The following is a 16,836-nucleotide window of genomic DNA, read 5'->3' as shown; positions in this document are numbered from 1 at the left end:
TCAGTAAAGTGGAGTCAGTAATTCTCTGCCAGCTTACCCGACCTGCTAAGACAGGTGTTTCATTGCTCGTGACTGCTCGGCCTTTACCCCTCAGCTTCTTGCTAAGCACCGTGAGCTCGCCGGGACTCCAGGGCCCCGGGCCTCCCGCACGACCCCGGGCCTTCCTGGCCGCCAGTGGCTGTTCTCACGTGCAGAGGTGCTGGGGGCCCAAGAGAAGCCTCGTGCTGTGCTCCTTTGGTGGCTTTGAACTTGACCGTGCTTTTGAACCTGTTTTCTGCCGCTGACGCGGTCGCCGTCGCCGTGGGCATGCAGTTTTGGAGGATCCTTAGCTTTGCTCAGTTGTGAGCTGCGCCGCCGGGGCTGAGGTTGCCTGTGCCCTCGCCTGTGTCTCGGCACGGGTGGGGACGGCAGGCTCGCCCTCATCCAGCTCCCACAAGGCGACCGTGGCTGGAGCGTGGGTTCCGAGCCCGCTGAGGCCCGGGTTCCACCAGCGCAGCTCCTCCCGCTCTTGCTCTTTGTCAGCTCCTGCCTGGTCTGGCACGGGGCGGCCAGGCCTGACTCGGGGCATCCGTGTCCCCCACCACAGCATGGGATACGTGGGGCGCTGGCACCCAGCTGCAGGGGCCGTCAAGTTCAGGGAGGCTGGCCTTGCCTCTTGGTGCCTCCAGGGCCAGCGTGGGGCCTGCGAGCCAGGACCTCGGCCGCTGCGGGGGCCGGGTCGAGCCCATGTCCAGGTGGCCGGTCAGCCCCGAGCGAGCCAGGCTCGTCTCCGTCCCCAGGGGAGCGGGCTCGCCGACGGCCGGCCGTGCTCCTGGTTCCTGTGGTGTGGCGACTCCCTGGTCCCCGGCCGCGCCGCACGGAATGGTTTGCCTCTGTCGCGAGGACGCAGCTCCATGAAGCAGTCGGCCTTTCTTAGAAAGTCTGGAACACGAGGTTCCGTAATTACTCATTCCGTGGTCTTTAAGGTGGGGCTCCCGGGGCGGCTTTCACGTGTGCAGGGTACAGGCGTTCCTGGCATTCTCGGCGGGTGGGGCCATTTGCTTTCTGAAGCTCGTTCCCACTCACCCTGCTCCTGCATTGTGGGGCGACGCGGGGGGCCCCGGGGGAGTGGGGGAACTTCGGGCACCACAGCCGAGACTCACTGAAAGTGCTGATTGCAGCCGGGTCGGAAAACGTCCTTCTCCCTCCGCTGCCCCGCGCGCGCCGAGGGCTTCTTCACACGGCCGAGCGGCGCCGTCAAGCCAGGGTCAAGCCAGGGTGTCGTCACCCGCGGGTGTTGTCAGGGGAGCTGCCAGAGGCCGCGTCAGAGTCTGCCCACTGGCGGCGTCTCTTCCCTTCCCTTTTCCCTGCGAGGGAAGACCCCTCGCCCCACCCGCCGTCCGGGGCCTGATCCAAAAATGTGGATGAAAACGCGCCCCCACTTGCTGGCCCAGTGTCGGGTCGCGGAATGGTCTGTGGGGTCTCAGGAGTCACAGCGTGGGCACCCAGTCCCGCCTTGTCCAGCTGCCCTTCCCGTGTTCCGTGCTCTCGGGGCCAGTTGGCGCGAAGGGCGGGCCGCCCGCCACCGGGACGGGGCTGGGGCCACGGGGGCGGGGCTGCATGCCCGAGTGTCCACCTGACTCGGCCTCTCGGGAAGGACATCAGGGGCGGCCGAGGCGCACCCTGCAGGGCGTGCCCAGCGTGGCTTGGCCCAGCTCCGGGTGCCCCCGGTCACCGCCGCCTGGCGTGGGTTGCAGCAGCCGGCGTGGAGGAGGGGAGGGTTATTTGGAAACACCTGAGACATGAGTCCCACGTCCTCTGAAACTGCTGCTGACCTCGCTGGCTTCTCTGTGAGAGGACTGACACGCGCTGCAGGCGGACGCGGGGCTTTCTGTCCCCCGTCTGCGCCCGGGCCGGTGTGGCTGCACGTCCCGCGGACTGGCGCTGGGTGCCCCGCAGCCCTCGGTGCCCTCCCGGCCTGTCTTTGCCTGTTTTCACTTGGTGTGTGCCTTCACGCGGGCACCCCGGGGTAGTCACCCTTGCTGGTCACCACGATGGGGCCAGCACGTGCCCCTTCGGCTGTGCCCTCCTACTGGGGCTCCCGGGAGCGAGTGCTGGCCGATTGCACCCGCAGCCCAGCTGTGGTCTAGAGGGAGGGGTACGCCAGCCGGGAAGGCCGTGTCAGGGCAGGCGGGTCGGACGGGCTCAGGTCTCTGGGAGGCCCGCCTGGAGCTGGGGGCGCGCGGGTGGAGCAGAGGCACGTCCACGGACAGCTGGCCCTTGAGCTGGCTTTGGAAAGACGAGTCGGTGGCCAAGTGGGTGACCGTGGCAGAGAAACAACAGTTGAGGCAAAGGAAACGTGCGAGGCCATGTGTGGAGGCACATGGCGCTCCAGGCCGCGGCAGGTGGGGCTGCGCCTGGTAGGCAGCCTGGGGGGGTCCAGGACTGCGACGAGGAGGGAGGGGAGCACAGCTGGGGAGCTGGTCCAGGGTGGGGGAACTAAGCACTGGAGGGAGATCACGGGGCTGGGTCTCACGTGCCTCCAGGCTTCTGTCTTGGGGGACGCTCGGGGAGTTTCCAGACTGGGGGCGCCCAGATTGGCGTCTAGTGGAGGACACACTAAGGTGCTTGCAGCCTGGCCCCTGGAGCGGACCCTTTGGGCAGCTGGGACTTGAGACACTACCCACACGAGTGGCGGTGCCTTGGGGGTGTGGGTGACCGCCCACCCTGACCGAGCAGGGCCTGTGGGGTCCTGTCGGGGCAGCACTGTCGGTGGGCTAGGTAGGGAGGGTCTGTCTGCAGAGGAGACTTTTGGGGTAATGCTCTTTCACTGGACTTCGGGGGGCAGTAGCTGGAAGGAGGTGCCTGGCAGGGAGACTTTAACTTGGGGGTGTCGGCCTGCAGATGTTCGGAAGTCACCGCGCAGTGACCTCAGGTGGCCCTGGAGCTGGGGTGAGAGGGAGCGTGTGTGTCCTTTGTCTGGCTTCACACGCAGCTGCTGCCGGGCCGGGCGCCCCCAGCCGCCTCCGCCGAAGCCGCGTCTCTTCCTTTCTCCGCTTCCCGGAACACGGTTCCCTCGTGCTGCGCCTGAGAGGCCCTTCTGGTTTTTAGCTGATTCTTGCGCTTTCAGCCCTGCGGGAGGGGCCCCCGCTCCCGCCCCATCCCCCTCCCTGGGCTGGGGTGCAGGTCGAGCAGCCCCTTCCTCGCTGCCGTGGCTCTCATCCGAGGCGGCCGTGGGCTGGGGCTGCGGCTGGCGGGGCCGCGCCGGTGGGGCTGGTGGCCGGCCTGCCGGGAGGCGAGGGGCAGTCAGGCTTCGTGCAGAGCTTCAGGAAGGGACGTTCAGATGAAGACCAGGGCTCTGGTCTGGAGAGGTGCGTGCGGGGCCAGCGGCGCCTCCGTGGTTGATGCGGGGTGGACCCGGCTCTGGGAGGCTCCGGGGGTCGGTGTGTGCGTGTCTTGTGTCCCCAGAGGCTCGCAGCCGCAGCTGATCGTGTCTGTGATTAGACGAGCAGGAAAACCCCGACGTGCTGGCAGATGGCGCTTCCGCCCGCCTGTTCGGGACACGCCCTCAGCGCCGCAGACGGGCCTGGCCCCCAGGGCGAGTTTCCTGTGCCAGTGACCACGGGCTCAGTGTCTGAAGCACCGCAGATTTGTCTCACGGTGGGGTCACTCGTGGGGAACTGGCCTCACTGGGCTGAAGCCAAGACGAGAGCAGGCTGTTCCTCTCTGAGGCTGCCGGGGGGGCGGCCCTTGCCTTCGGAGGCCACCGGCAGCCCCGGCTCTGGCCCGCGCCACCTCCCCAAACCCCTCCTGCATTGCGGGGCCCTGGCGGTCACACCGGGCCCGCCCCGGGTCCAGATGCCCCGTGCGAGGGCCTGCCCGGGCAGCTTGGACCCCGTCTGTGCCTCGTCCCCTTTGCGCTGTGACCCGGCGCGGGTGTCGGGGAGACCAGGCGGGCCTTTCCACTCCTGGGGTGAAGATCCGTGTCCAACACAGAAATCAGCCCCCCGTGGCCTGGGGTGGGGGGCGCAGGGGCTGGTGAGTTGGGAAGGCACAGGAGGACGCACCCCCTCCCGCCTTCTGGACGGGCAGTGAGGAGGCGCTGGCTGGTCCCGGCCACGTTCGGGTGGACCTGAGCCGACGAGGGGCTGGTGCAGACTCCCTTGCTCTGGCTCCAGGAGCGTTTTCTGTGTGGAATCTTCACAAAAGCATTTTAAGCTGGTGAAGTGCATTCTTTGTTAAGCTGAAAAGAAAAAACTGGCTCTTTGGAAGAGGGGTCAGGTGAAGACACGCGAGAGAGGGGACAGTCCCCCCGAGAGGGCCGTGTCTGCGTCGAGTTTGTGACGTGATGGGCACTTGGTGGCCCTGGGGGCCTCGGCGGTGGTGCTACCCGTCCCGGGCCAGCCTCGAGCCCCTCAGGACGAGGGTGCGCGGCTCCTGCCGGGGCCTCTGCAGAGCCGTGAGGCCACTTCTTAGAAGCATTTTCTTGGGGGCCTCCCTGCGGCCCGATGAGCCCGGACCCCAGGGCAGAGCCAGGAACGGATGGAGGAGGGGCCGCCCCCTGTACCGTTGGCTGGCAGGAGGGCCCCTCATTTCCAAGGTGGAGGCCCACGCGTCCAGGGCTGTGCGGAGGGGTGGCTAGTACTGGGCTCCGGCCTCGCCCTCATCCCCTGGTGGAGGCAGTTATGCCCTGGACCGTCCAGCTCTCCGGGAGGGGGTTTCAGAAGAGGCTGAGCAGATCAAAGCAGCAAAAAATAACCAAGCTGGGGCATGTTTTATGCCTCTGTTACCTTTGCCAGGGTCACCTGCCCCCCGATTCCCCCGGCGCCTGTGGTCTGTGGTCCTGTTTTGTCCCTTCCAGAAGACACCCCCCCTCCTGTCGGCGTGGCTGGTCGCTGGCCCGTGGGCCTGGCCAGGAGCCCCTGGGCAGCAGCAGGGAAGGCGCTGGCCCACCCCATCCTCCCTGGTCTCAGAGGCGTGGCCTGGGGTCGAGCCCCGGGGGCGGCCGCTTGCATGGCCAGTGTCCCCCTCACGCCAGCTGCCGGGCAGACTGCAAAGCTATCGTGGGAAGCTTCCAGCCTCCGTGAATGTGCAGGGGAGAGCGTGGCAAGCCCCCACCAGCCCGGGAACACCGGTGTGCATTCCAGCGCGTTCACCTGCTCCAGCCCTTTGTGGAAGACGTAGGGTAATGAAGGGGTTTAAAATACTTTTAAACTTTGGGATTAAGCAGAGAGGCTTAGAAGCGAGTCTAGTCGTTCTGAGGGATATTTTTAAAAGCAGTCCTCCCTGCTGTTAGCGTGTTTGTGCCTGGCCATATTTTGGTGGCATTTGTTGGGGAGCAAGCACCCCACCTTCCTAGAGGACCCAGGATGAGGGGGACCCAGAGGTGAGGTGGGCTTTGCCTGCGGACCAAAGCACGCGGGTGCTCCCCGGCAGGAGCCCCAAGGTTTGCACACTAGCTCAGCCTCCGTGGGGCCTCAGCCCGGGGTACCCACTGCCATGGGGTGCCGGGCCGAGCCGGCTGGGTCTGTACCAGGGGCCAGGCTGGTGCTCCTGGGCCTGTGGGAGCCAACAGTCAGCAGGGGCCTCCTGGACATCTGGAGTGGTGGGCTTCCCCGGCTGGTCATTTTGAAGTTTCTAGTCTGTTCTTGCCACAGATGACCCGGTCACACCACTGGTAGATCTTTGTCTCCGTTTCTGATTTGTGGGAGCACTGGCTCGGCGAGTTGACCGTCTTACTCTGAAGTGGCTTTCCGGTGCGTCCCCTTGGCTCACCGCCGTGTGTGGGGTGCCGGGGGGCCGGTGTTGATTCACCCCACTCCGTGCTGGCTGGCTGTACTGGGGCGCTTCCTCCGTCCCCTCTTGGTGGGCAGGGGAGTGCTGACCTTCAGGGCCTTTCAGCGGGGTGAAGAGGGGTCACTCCAGTCACCCGCTCGGCAGGGTTTGTGGAACACAGTCCACTGGGCTGTTCTGGCCACGGGTGGGTGTGAGCAGCGCCCACTGGGCCGTCTGGAGAGGGCCTGGCCTCTCTGGACCATCGGGCATGGAGTCCTCAGAGCTTGTGTCCGCGGGCACTTGCTGGTGTCCGACCGGCGTTCCCGCTTCCCCTTGCGGCCGATGCGGCAGCTTAGAGACGTCGGCGCCCGGCCGGGCTGAAGACTCTCGGAAGCTAGACCTCACCCCAACTGGGTGCTGGACTGACAGGGCTGAGGTGCTTTTGTGTGCAGAGGGAGGGCCACACGTGCTGGTGGCCGCCTTGCACAGACACTGGGGGGGCTCAGGGACCTCCAGCAGGGCCTGGGGTGGCGGCGTCTGCTTGCTGACGGCCCCAAGGGCCCCCTTCTTGTGGCTGGGTAAAACGTGGCCTCATCAGGTGTGGATCTTACGCAGTGATCGGTGTCCAGTTGAAGTGTGTGGGGCGAGGAATTGGCAGGCCTGTGCCCCAGAAGACCCTGCATGGACAGGCCCAGCATTTCCAGGCCCCTGAAAGGGGCTCTGTGCCCACTCCCCTGCCTGTGCCCACTCCCCACCTGCTTGCTGCCCAGGGAGTTTACGCTGGTTAAGACCACCCCCCCCCCCCGCTGTGCTCCCTGGGGGGGCCTGGCTCCAGCCCTCTCGCCTGCGTGGGTGGGGTCCCTGGATGGACCCTCGTCCTGGTGCGTGGGCCAGCCTTGGGGGGGACATGTTTCCCTTTCTCCCGGGTCAGCCTCTGGGAGAGGAGTGGCCGGCGTGCGTCCCCGAGCTCAAAGCGGCTCTTCGAGAGCTTTTGTTTCACGTGAGTACAATGTGCAAATCAGTGTCAGGGTGTTTTAAGTATATTTTCATTTGGTATCAATCAAAAAAGAAGTCTGGGTTTTTAAAAAAGTAAAACCATTTTTACCTGATTTTTAAAAAAATAACAAAACTTAAAGTAGTCACAACCTAATTGGAAAAAAAAAGGGTATTTTGCAGTAAAAAAAAAAAAAATCACCATCTGGTGCTTCCTTAAAATCAGGGTGACAGCTCCACGTGAAAATGGGGAAGTTCCAGTTCCTGTGAGTGGGCAGCTGCCCCCCCCACCCCGCCCTGCGCCCGCCCCCTGGACCCGCCCCTGCCCTCCGGTTCCTGCCGCCCGTCCTCCCCCCGACAGGGCGCAGAGGGGCCGCGGGAAGCTGACCTGGGCACCGCGCAGGGGCCTTTCCAGACCCGCTAGGGGGGTAATGAGAGGTTGCGAAGGGCCAGAGACGTGCATCCTCGATGACTTAGATGGCGGGAGTTAAGCATAATTTAGCTTAATTTGAGGTCGGGGAATCTGGTCCTGTCAGCATCGCAGGGCTGAGTCGCCCGCCGTCCACGTGGCCCCTGATCGCCCGGCCTGGGACGGCCTGCGAGAGCGAGGTTGCCAGGCTGCCGCCGCCCGACCCTCGCTGGCCACTCAGCCTGCGGGGTCCCCACGCCCGCCGAGGGGAAGAGGAGGCGGCGGTCTCTGGGGGGTGTGGCTCTGTGCCCCCAGCACACGCCCCCTCTTTCTGGGCACGTGGGGGACGACACAGACACGGGGAGCCCTCCTGTCCGGCAGGCTCTCTGCAGTGCAGCGTCCTGTGGGGTCTGCGCGGGTATTTTTGGGGCTGGACGAGAATTAACTCTTCAGGGAAAGCAGCATCTGAACGGTGGTGTGAGAGCGTCTTGAAGAGAAGCCCTGTCACAAACAGGCTGTTGCAGTTTTCTGGCAGGTTTGTGCCCTGCCGAGGCCGCCTGCCCCACAGGGGGGCCCGGGGCCTGGCCTGCGCCCGCCGCCCTCACCAGCATCTCCCTGCCCGCCAGAGGACGGACAGGTGCCCGTCCCATGGGGGTGCAGTGTGATGAGAGGGTCGGGGGGAGCGGGAAGCAGAAAGAGGGAGGAGTGGATCTGTACCAAGGCAGCCCGGCCTCAGCCTATCGCCCTTTATTGTGCTCTCCCTGCGATGCCCCCCCCCACAGTGCTCCCCTTCACCATGCTCCCCGGGGTGTTCCCCCCACCCCCGTGTGCTCCTCCTGCGCCGTGCCCGTTGTCAGAGAGCTTGGCCTCAGACAGGCTTGGCTTTGACACCACAAGGGCAACTGCTTTCGCCCTTGGTGAGGGCTGGAGATTTCATGTCTGGAAATAGCAGCCGAAGTCACGAGCAGCTGCGGTGCGACCGTGGCCTTGCCTGGTCCGTGGTGTTGCCCTCTGCCCGCGGTTGACGCGCTGGCCGGGCACACGTGGGCGATGCGTGTCCAGGGGGTTGCTGGTGGCTGAGTGGCCTCCACCCGCTTCCAGGCAGCCGACCTGGGACTCCCCCACCCTGCGCTCTGCTTGCCCGGCCTGGGCGCGGCTCATTCTCTGGAGGTCTCCCAGGGAAGGCCGTGGAGGTCTGGCTCTGGTCGGCCTGTTCATCTCCCCTAATCCTTCTGTTTGGATTTCGTCTCCGGGCCTGCCAGGACGTCTCTCCCCTGGCTGTCGGCTGTCCCTCCCGTCACGTCCGAGCCCTTCACCCTCGTCGACCCCTGTAGCCGTGGCTGGTTGTTTTCACCGACACGTCACAGGAGTGGACGACGACGACTAGGAATAAATCTGGCAGTTTAGGTGGTTTCCAGCCTGGGAAAGCGCCGTGACCTCCCTGTTCGTCTTTCCTGGTGTTCGCGAGGCCCCTGCTGCCCGCCGTCCACGCAGCCCCATCCCTGCTGCCCTCCAGTCCGTGTGGGCTGCTTCGGGCTCCGAGTCCGCTTCTGCTCTGTGGATCGGCCCCCGGCCAGCACCGGGCTGTCTCACCCTCGCGGGCAAGCAAGGGCCTGAGGTCCGCAGCCGTGGGCCGTCGGGGACCCTTGCTGTACTCTGGACCCGGGCGACAGTTTACTAGTCTGTGCTGGGGCTTTAGCGCCTCACTCCTGTGTGTGGAGAACCAGCCGTGCTCACTGGACGCTTACGAGGAACCCGGAACAGCAGCGAGACAGTAAAGCAAAGGGGAGACAGAGATGCGAGGGAAGGTCGTGGGAGAAACAGAAGAAGACTTAAGAGTCTCGGGTTTTATATCCATGAAACAAGAACAGGGTGCTGTCAGGAAGGAGCAGTCAGAGGTAAGAGGGAGTCGTTGCGAACCACAAACCACAGAAAGAAAACATTTGGTAGGAAGGTTGGAAGAGAAACTAGAGAATTGTCACGGTCAGCTCAGGCTCCTGTCACGAAGTGGCCCACGCAGCAGACATTGGTTCCTTACTTTCTGGAGGCCGGAAGCCCAAGGCCAGGGTGACAGCGGGCGGGGTCTCTGTGGGGCTCTCCCAGGTCACAGTGGGCTGTGCCTCCCACGCAGGAGGCAGCTCGGGCCCTGGCCCCGTTGCCAGGCTCCACCCTCGCGACCTCATCACCTCCCAAAGCTTTACTCACCGTCTGGTTAGGATTTCAACATACGAATTTTAGGAAGACACCAGCGTTCAGCCCATTGTCAATATTTTCTAGAAAGCAGCTCAAAAGAAGTTGAAAGGAAGGAGCAAAAAGAGAAGAAAACTTGAAGACTCCGCTGTGGAGCTTCCCTGTCCAGTAGAAATTCCAAAAACGAGGACTGGAAAGGGGGAGGAGGGACAGGGGAAGGCGCAGAAGGCCTCGGTGGGCCCCCTTGGCCAGCGTCACGTGGGAGGGAAGACTCACCTGCACCCCTCGTAGGAGTTTGACAGCCCCCGTGAGACAGGGGCCAGGAGGTGTTTTGAGGGGGGATCGCATGGAAACCCTGGTGTCAGTGGCTGCTGGGCGGGGCGCAGGCTCCGCCGCTCTTCCTGCTATGGGCCGTGACGCGAGCGGGCGTGACAAGGGTGTGCCGGGAGAGCAGTTTGGTGCAAAACTCTAGAAGAGAGAACAGGGTGACGTTGAACTCCAACCACCCCCTGCCTGGTCTCAGACCCGCCCCTGCCTGCAGTGAGCCGGCGGAGGGGCGTGGTGACTAAGAGCCCGTCACCGGGCCGGGCCGGGACTGCTCTGCCGTGAGGGCCCCGCTCTGAGCTTCCTTTCTGAGAAAGCCTCGGAGCGTGGAGAGGGCGGACACGTAGCCACTAGACACACACGCAGCAGCTGCTTCCCGGAGGGGGAGGCGGGTCCCGCCTCTGAAGCTGCTGGAGCCCGACCTGAGGAACTGGGCGGAGGCCCAGCCTGCCTGACGCGGCCCGGCTGGGGCCGATTGGCCGGGACGAGCCCTGGTTCAGGGGGTTCAGGAAGCCGCTCTGAGCTGTCGGGCCAGAAGCCGCAGGTACTTTTGGCCCCGTCAGCCCTGCCTGCCGGGAGGCTGTTCAGACTCTCTGAAGACCCAGGCCAGCCGCCCGGGGTCCTGCCGCGACAGGAAAATGGTCCTCAGAGTGGAGGAGGAGCAGGAGGGTGAGTCCCTGGCCCCACCCGGAGCCGCTCTTGCCAAACCTGCCAGGCTGTTCAGCGGCCTCTGGGAAGCAGGCGGCCCCGGAGAAACCGGGGAGCCTTGCGTGCCCACCCAGTCCCGCCTCTAGTCCGGCCGGTGGCAGCCGACCGGGAGCGGGGTTGCTGCAGCACAAAACCCGCGTGGGGAGGCTGGGGGTGAGGGTGGGCTCCGGGGAAGGAAGCCCTTTCCGGGCGTGCACACGGCCAAGGCGGAGCTTCCTCTGGTGTCGGGTGAAGCCCCGCGCCGCCTCCACCCCAGGGACGACGGGGCGGCTGCTTCTGCGGCTGTCCGAGTCAGAGGGGCCCGGGAAGCACCTGGGGCCGTGGCCCCGGGGCAGTTTCTGGGCTGGGACCAAACCGCCTGTGTACCGCGGCTGTCCCGCAGGGCCTGAGTTGAGCATCAGACGGACTTCAGGGCGGGCGTGGTGACCGGCACCACAGACGTGGGCCCCAGGCCGCCCACCTGGTCGCTGCAAACGGCTTCCACAGCTCGGCTGGGTGGGGGCACGGCCCAGGCCGTGGGGCTGTGGCCACACGTGTGGGTGCGGAGGGGCGGTGAGGTGCCCGTAGGGGCTGAGGGCTCTGGGTCACCGGCGTCCTGGAGAGGGCGGGGGGCATGCTGCTGGGCACTGGGCCAGCTGGGCCTGGCCTGTACTGGCCATGACGTGGGCGCCGCTGCCTCTGTGCCCCTGCCCGCCTCACCCCTCCTGGCCCTCCCAGCCCGGCTCATGCCGCGGAGGAGGGCCCGCTGCGCCTTCAGAGCCCAAGCCAGCAGCAGACGCCTCTGGCCAGCCGGAGCCTGAGCCCCAGCGCAGCCTGTGGAGCCGTAGCGGCTCCCGGGCCCGGCTTCTCAGAGACCAGCGCGGCTTTGCCCAGCAAGGCCCGTGGCAGCCCTCCGCGCCTGCCTTGTGTCCACTGGGGCCTGGGCGCTGCGGTCAGACGCGTGGGCACCTTCAGGCCGAGCTTTAGGTGGCGGCCAGGTGGCCTCCCCCTGGCGCCCCAATCCCGGGGAGGGCGTGTGTGTCAGCTGGCCTGGACGGGCCGCAGGGCCAGGCGGGGGTGTCGGGAATGCTGCCCCCGGCCCTGAGAGTGGTGACTGGGGACTCCTGTCCACGTTTTTGTTGAAAACTGCCTCTTCTTGTGGTTTCAACCAAAGGTTTCATGAATGACTTAGCGTCTCTTGTGTGGACTCCGCGTGGTTCTTCTCCAAGAATGCTGCCATGTTCACGTGAAAATAGAGTTGTTGCTCGCACGGCTGTTTCTTGAGAGGCGGGGGGCCGGGCCAGGTCCGGCAACCCAGCAGGGTGATGGGGAGCCCCCACGTCGCCCTCAGTGTGGGGCGCTGGCTGCTGTGCCAGGCACTTTCTGAGGGAAGGACTCAAGGAGTCGGCAAGGGTGGGGGGGGTCAGGTCCTTTGCCTTCACCTGGGGCAGTGCACCCAGGGACCCCGGCCCTCTCTGGAGACTGGCTGGTCACACCTCGCGTGCTGCCGCACCCAGCGGAGGTGCTGGGGTGCACGCAGGCCCCCTTCGGTCGCCGGCCCCCGGCCTCTCCCCTCCCTCGCTGGGCTTGTGCTGTGGAGTCCTGGTGCCTGCCCTCGCTGGGCAGCAGAGGAGGCTCTCAGTGGTCTGCAGACCAGCTCCAGTCCTCTCGGTTCTGGCCAACCGGGGCCTGTGCCCCCGAGCCCTGGACTGGGCCCCAGGCCCGTGTGCCTCGCTGTGCCCAGGTGACCGTGGTGCTCCCTGAGGAGGGAGGGTGATGCTTCCTGTCCCAGCCCCTTACGGCACCGTCCCCAAGATCAGCCTCCTAGCCGGAATGTACTGGAATGTGAGGAAGCACCGTTGCCAGAGCGCAGAGCCAGCGCTAGCACAGGCTGGCGAGTGGGAGGCAAGCTGGAGCTTCCCACGTGGAGCCTGGGGCCAGCCCAGGGTGGGGGGGGCGGGAAGCAGAGGGGATGTCGGGGCGCCTGGTCCGCGTCACTGCCCGCTGCGGCCGGGCCAGGCTGAGGGGAGCCGTGCTCTGCAGGTGCCGGCGCTGGGAGGGGAGGGCTGCTACGCAAGGGTTAAGGTCCTCCTGCCAGGCGCCGTCAGGGTTTTGCTTCTAAGGGGGAGCAAGCAGGGCCGCCTGTGAGCAGGCAGTGCTGCCGTGCACCCCTCCCCCAGGAGGCGAGGGGGGGCGGTGGGAGGGGCTGTGATTGCAATCATGGAAAGGAGCCTGCAGGCGCCGCTGAGCTGCTTCCAGAGTCAGCCTGGCGACAGCTCCGCGCTGGTCCTCCCGTCCGAGCCGGCCCCCCCTCGGCCGCCACCCGCCCTCCCCGAGATCGGGATCGGCTCCCCTTCTGCCAGGTTTCAGCCCGCTGCTGTTTCTCTGGGGGTGGCTGCTCAGGGCAGAGCTGGTGCCCATGCTGTGCCTGCTGCGGCCCTCCCCGCCGCCACCGGAGCCCTGGGGGTGCCCGGGCGCCGGGACCGGGGGCGCTCGCTGCCTGTCCACCATGGCCTTTGACGTGGAGAGCCGCCACCCTGCCTGGCTTTGACGTCGTTGTCAGGGGCTGCCGGGAGCCTGGGGCCGCAGGAGAGGGACTCGCCCTGGTAAGAGGCCGGGTGGATGCGTGCGAGCTCGGGTGGAGCGCCCGGTGTGGACGTGGCCTCTGCCTGTGCCCCCCCCACCCCCCGCCCACCTCGCCCAGCCAGGCCGCTGCAGAGCTGCTGGTGCAGCGGCTGCTCGGGAGCCTGGCACATCCTGCTCTCCTGGGGTTTTTCCACCAGCTCCTCCGATGGAGGTTCAGGCATCAGCGTGGTTTCTTCTAGGCCTGTGATTTAGTGACAAGCGAATAACCCGTGTTCATGGCCCTGCTCTGGTGAGGCTGGCAGTCGGTCGGACAGCAGGAAGCAGCGGGGGGCTGGGGGGCGAGCCTTTCCCCTCTCGACACCTGGCACCCCAGAAGTTCTGATTTTACTCCTTAAGGACTTTGGGAGCCTCCCTGGGTCAGGGCAGCCCTCTTGGCACTAGTCGGCGAGGAGGGGCTGGGAATGGCACCTCTGATTTGGTCCTGGGTCCATCCCAGCCAGTGGCCGGGGGAGGCTGCTCTGCGCACGGGGGAATCCAGGCTCCGGAGAGCTGGGCTGAGGGGGAGAGAACGGACATCCTTCCCCCCATGGCCCCCCGTGTGGACGGGAGAGGGGTGTGGCTGCACAGCTGGGCAGTGTGGCTGGGGTAGCAGCTGGCTGGGCTGCCGGTGCCCCCCGAGCCGCCCACTTGGGAGAAAGGAGGTGCTGCCCCTTCGTGGGGAGCATGGGGCGGAGCTTGTCTGGTGGCCTGGGGGTGCCCAGGCGCCCCTGAGCCCAGCACTGTGCCCTGGCCCAGGAGGCCAGAGGCAGAAAACACTTCCTGGGGGCCCCTGCTCTTCCCGGGGCTGCCCCGGGGCCGGGCGCAGCCGGGGCTCCCGGGCTCTCCTGGAGTCTGGCCCCGGGGCCCTGGCAGCTTCATTTTCTAAGTCAGACTTTCAGGCAGAGATTTTATGACTTAGTTTTTCACCACCTTGAAATCCGACCTTGCTTCCCGCGGGCTGGCGGCCGAGCCAGCGTCACGCAGACTCCGTCCCACGCGCGCGGGTCTGTCGGGAGGCTGCGGGTTCCCTCCCGCAAGGCCGGGGACGTGGGCGCTCCGGCAGGTGCCCTGGGGCCGCGTGGGCATCTGGCCCAAGGTCAGAGCGGGGCAGCGTCCAGGGTCCCCGGCTCCTCCCCGCGGCGCAGGTGTCAGGGCCGCCGGGGCGGGCGTGCGAGGCTTGTGGTCAGATGGGGCTGAGACCAAGCTGGGAAGATTTCCTTAAAAATGCAGCATGTGTTCAGAAGAGACGTCGGTGCACCTGCTTCCCGGCGGGGACAAGCGTCATTTGTGGGGGCAGCATTTGACTCAGAAAAGTCTCCTGTCCATGCTGGGCGGCTCCCCGCAGTCTGGGGGTGTCCTGGGGCCAGCCACGCCCGGGTGGTGCTGCCCAGCCGGTAGTGCGTGCGCCCGCCTCTCGCCTCTCCCAGCCAGGCCTGGCGCTGGACGCCTCTCTTGACGTCAGGCCATGGCCTCCTGGACACTGCGGGGCTCGGGGGAGGCTGAGGAGGCACGGCTGTGGCCGGGGCTGGCTTGTTTGGTTTCACTCGTGGGGCAGTGCAGGCCGGATTTGCCGCTTGGCATGTGCTGTCCAGGGGTCAGGCGTGTCCTCAAGGCAGCCGTCTCCAGAGTGCCCTCACCCCACAGGACGGACAGCCCATCGGAGGCGCCCCGCCAGCTCCTCTGCCCTGCCTTCTCCCGGGGCCTCCGGGGGGGCTCTGCAGGCGCGACCCTTTTGACTCAGCAGTGTCCTTGGGGCGCTCGTGTGCCGTGGTGCCGCCTCCTCCGGGGTACATGGCTGTGGTCTGGCCGGCACACCGGGCTGGCGTGAGTGAGGCATCTGAGCCGCCTGGCTGCGGCTGCCAGCGTCGCGGCCCCGTCCCCGTGCTGGCTCACCCTCCGTCCTGCTTCCTCCGGTCCCGGTGGTCCCTGGGCCTGCCGCCACGGGCAGCCTTCAGCATCCCCTCCCTCGTCCGGCCCCCTGGCTGCCTCCCCATGTACTTTTGCCCAGGCATGCCCTTGTTTTACGTGTGTCCTGGCTCGTGCCGCTTTGACCCGTGGGTCCGCTCTCGGCGTGGCATCGAGTTTGGGGAGTGTCTGCACAGCCGGCCCCTCTGGCATTTTGGAGGCTTTGCACGGTCTGACCTGGGTGATCCCCTCGGCGCAGGGCGCAGGGCAGTCAGTGCCAGGGAGCAACTGGTGTCCCCAGCTCACTGCAGGCCTCGAGTGGGCACTTCTGTCAGGGTGGGGCAGGAGCACCCACCTTGGCCCCAAGGGCAGCCCCCCCATTGTGCATAAGGCCAGAGCAGTGGGGCCACTGTGGGCAGGGGCCTGTCCTGCAGGGTGCCAAGCTGCTCCCCGAGGCAGCGTGTGGGGCCTGGCACAGGAGAGCTCAGGTCTGTAAAGGGTTTGCCTTGCTGTGCGGGGCCCTCTGGGTAGGCCGGCGTGGACTGGACACCGCGTGTCCTCCTGGCTGTGAGGGTCCTCTCCTGTCTGCACATTCTCCTGGCGGGTGGGCAGAGGCCGGGCCTTCCAGGACGAGGCCTCCTCTGGCAGAGTCCCCTGCTGTGCTCAGGAACAGCCCCGGGCGGATGCACCCGAGGTCACTGTGGGAGCGAGGGGGTGGTGTGTTGTAAGGCCAGGCAGGGGGCTGGGGGACAGGCAGGGTCGTCCTGGGGCCCGGCACTGCCTGATCCACGATGCCCTGTCCCCCAGGGTGCACACGGGCAGCTAGCCCTTCTCGCCTGGCAGCTTCTCACGCTCCTGCTGGGCAGAAATTGCTGTCAGAACGGCTTTTGCGTTTAAGCTTCCAGTGGGTCCCGGGCCTCTGCCCTGGCTGGGCTGCCGAGGAGGGAGAAGCCGTGGAGCCTGGCCGGACGCTTGTTTCCCCGTGGAGGCCTGTCCCTTTAAGCATTCCTCTGTGTGCGCGGAGGGAGCGCCTGGGCTTCTGCTGAGTTAAAATCTGCAGAGCAGCATTTGAATAAAGCTAGGATAGAAGCGTGCCTGGTGCGCCTGGTGCCCCGCAAGGCCCAGCACAATGGCCCCTTGTTGCTGCCACACTTGATCTTCTCCCTCCTTCGGGACCTGCAGGGGAAGGCCAGGGCCGCCCTGGACGCCCCGGACGGGGAAGGCAGCTTCCGCAGGCAGCGCTGGCGGACCCTCTTACAGCTGGCCGTGCGGCAGCTGCTCCCCAGCCTTTGTGCGGCCTGCACCCCGCGCCATTCTCCGCAGCGAGGAGGGCTCGGCCCTCCTGGCACAGAGCGTGGCCGTGCACGTGGCCGGGGCGGGTGTTTGTGCTCCGCCATCTGGCCCGCTGTGCACAGAGGGCTGCTGCCGCCTAGCCCTGGGGAGCTCGGGCTGAGGGTGCCTGGCGGGGAGCCCGGGCTGGGGTGCCTGGCGGCTCTGGCTGCAGAGCCTGCAGTGTGTCTGAGCCCGGCCCCGACCTCGGTCTGGTGCCCTGATACCCTCCAATGCCTCTGCCAAGGCCCGGGGCCCACTCCCCTCCACCCCCACAGCAGAATCTGATTCGTCGTCTGAGAAGGGGACGCCAGCACCTTGTTGGTGGACGGCGTCTCTGTGTGGACAGCCGGGCCTCCCTGTGGTGCCGATGAGCCCACCTGGCAGAAAACACCCTTGTGCGGACTCTGACATTCCCTCCTCTCCGAGCGGAGGCCCTCGAGTGACTTGGGGCCTGCATCTGCTTTTTAAAATCTCAGGGTGATTTGTGAGCCAGCAGGGGAGTGGGCGGTGCCCTTGGGACCATGGCCGGGGGTCACTGCTGGCGCCTTGTTGAGCCCCGTGCAGCTGCCATGTGCTGTGGCCGGGAGCACACGCCTGCCTGTCTGGGTAGCTGGAGA

General features: G+C 66.2%; 1 protein-coding gene across 3 annotated transcripts in view; it reads left to right on the top strand.

The window, feature by feature from the left end:
• Positions 1-16,836, top strand: part of CYTH1 (cytohesin 1) — a 34,065-nt gene that overhangs the window by 2,316 nt on the left and 14,913 nt on the right. The window contains exon 1 of one of the 3 annotated variants that reach the window (XM_037492022.2): positions 7,776-10,339. The exons of 1 other annotated variant lie outside the window; for it this stretch is intronic. In XM_037492022.2, coding sequence (XP_037347919.1) covers positions 10,309-10,339 — 31 coding nt within the window. In that variant the 5' untranslated portion in view covers positions 7,776-10,308. Of the gene's footprint in view, positions 1-7,775; positions 10,340-12,912; positions 12,964-16,836 lie in introns of those variants that run through there. One more of the 3 variants, XM_054688932.1, reaches the window with a different exon arrangement.

Source organism: Talpa occidentalis, unplaced genomic scaffold, assembly GCF_014898055.3.
Source record: "Talpa occidentalis isolate TD23 unplaced genomic scaffold, MPIMG_talOcc4v2.1 talOcc4.7, whole genome shotgun sequence".
Classification (NCBI taxonomy): domain Eukaryota; kingdom Metazoa; phylum Chordata; class Mammalia; order Eulipotyphla; family Talpidae; genus Talpa; species Talpa occidentalis.
The sequence above is the reverse complement of the archived record's forward strand: the minus strand, read 5'-3'. Positions and strand labels throughout refer to the sequence as shown.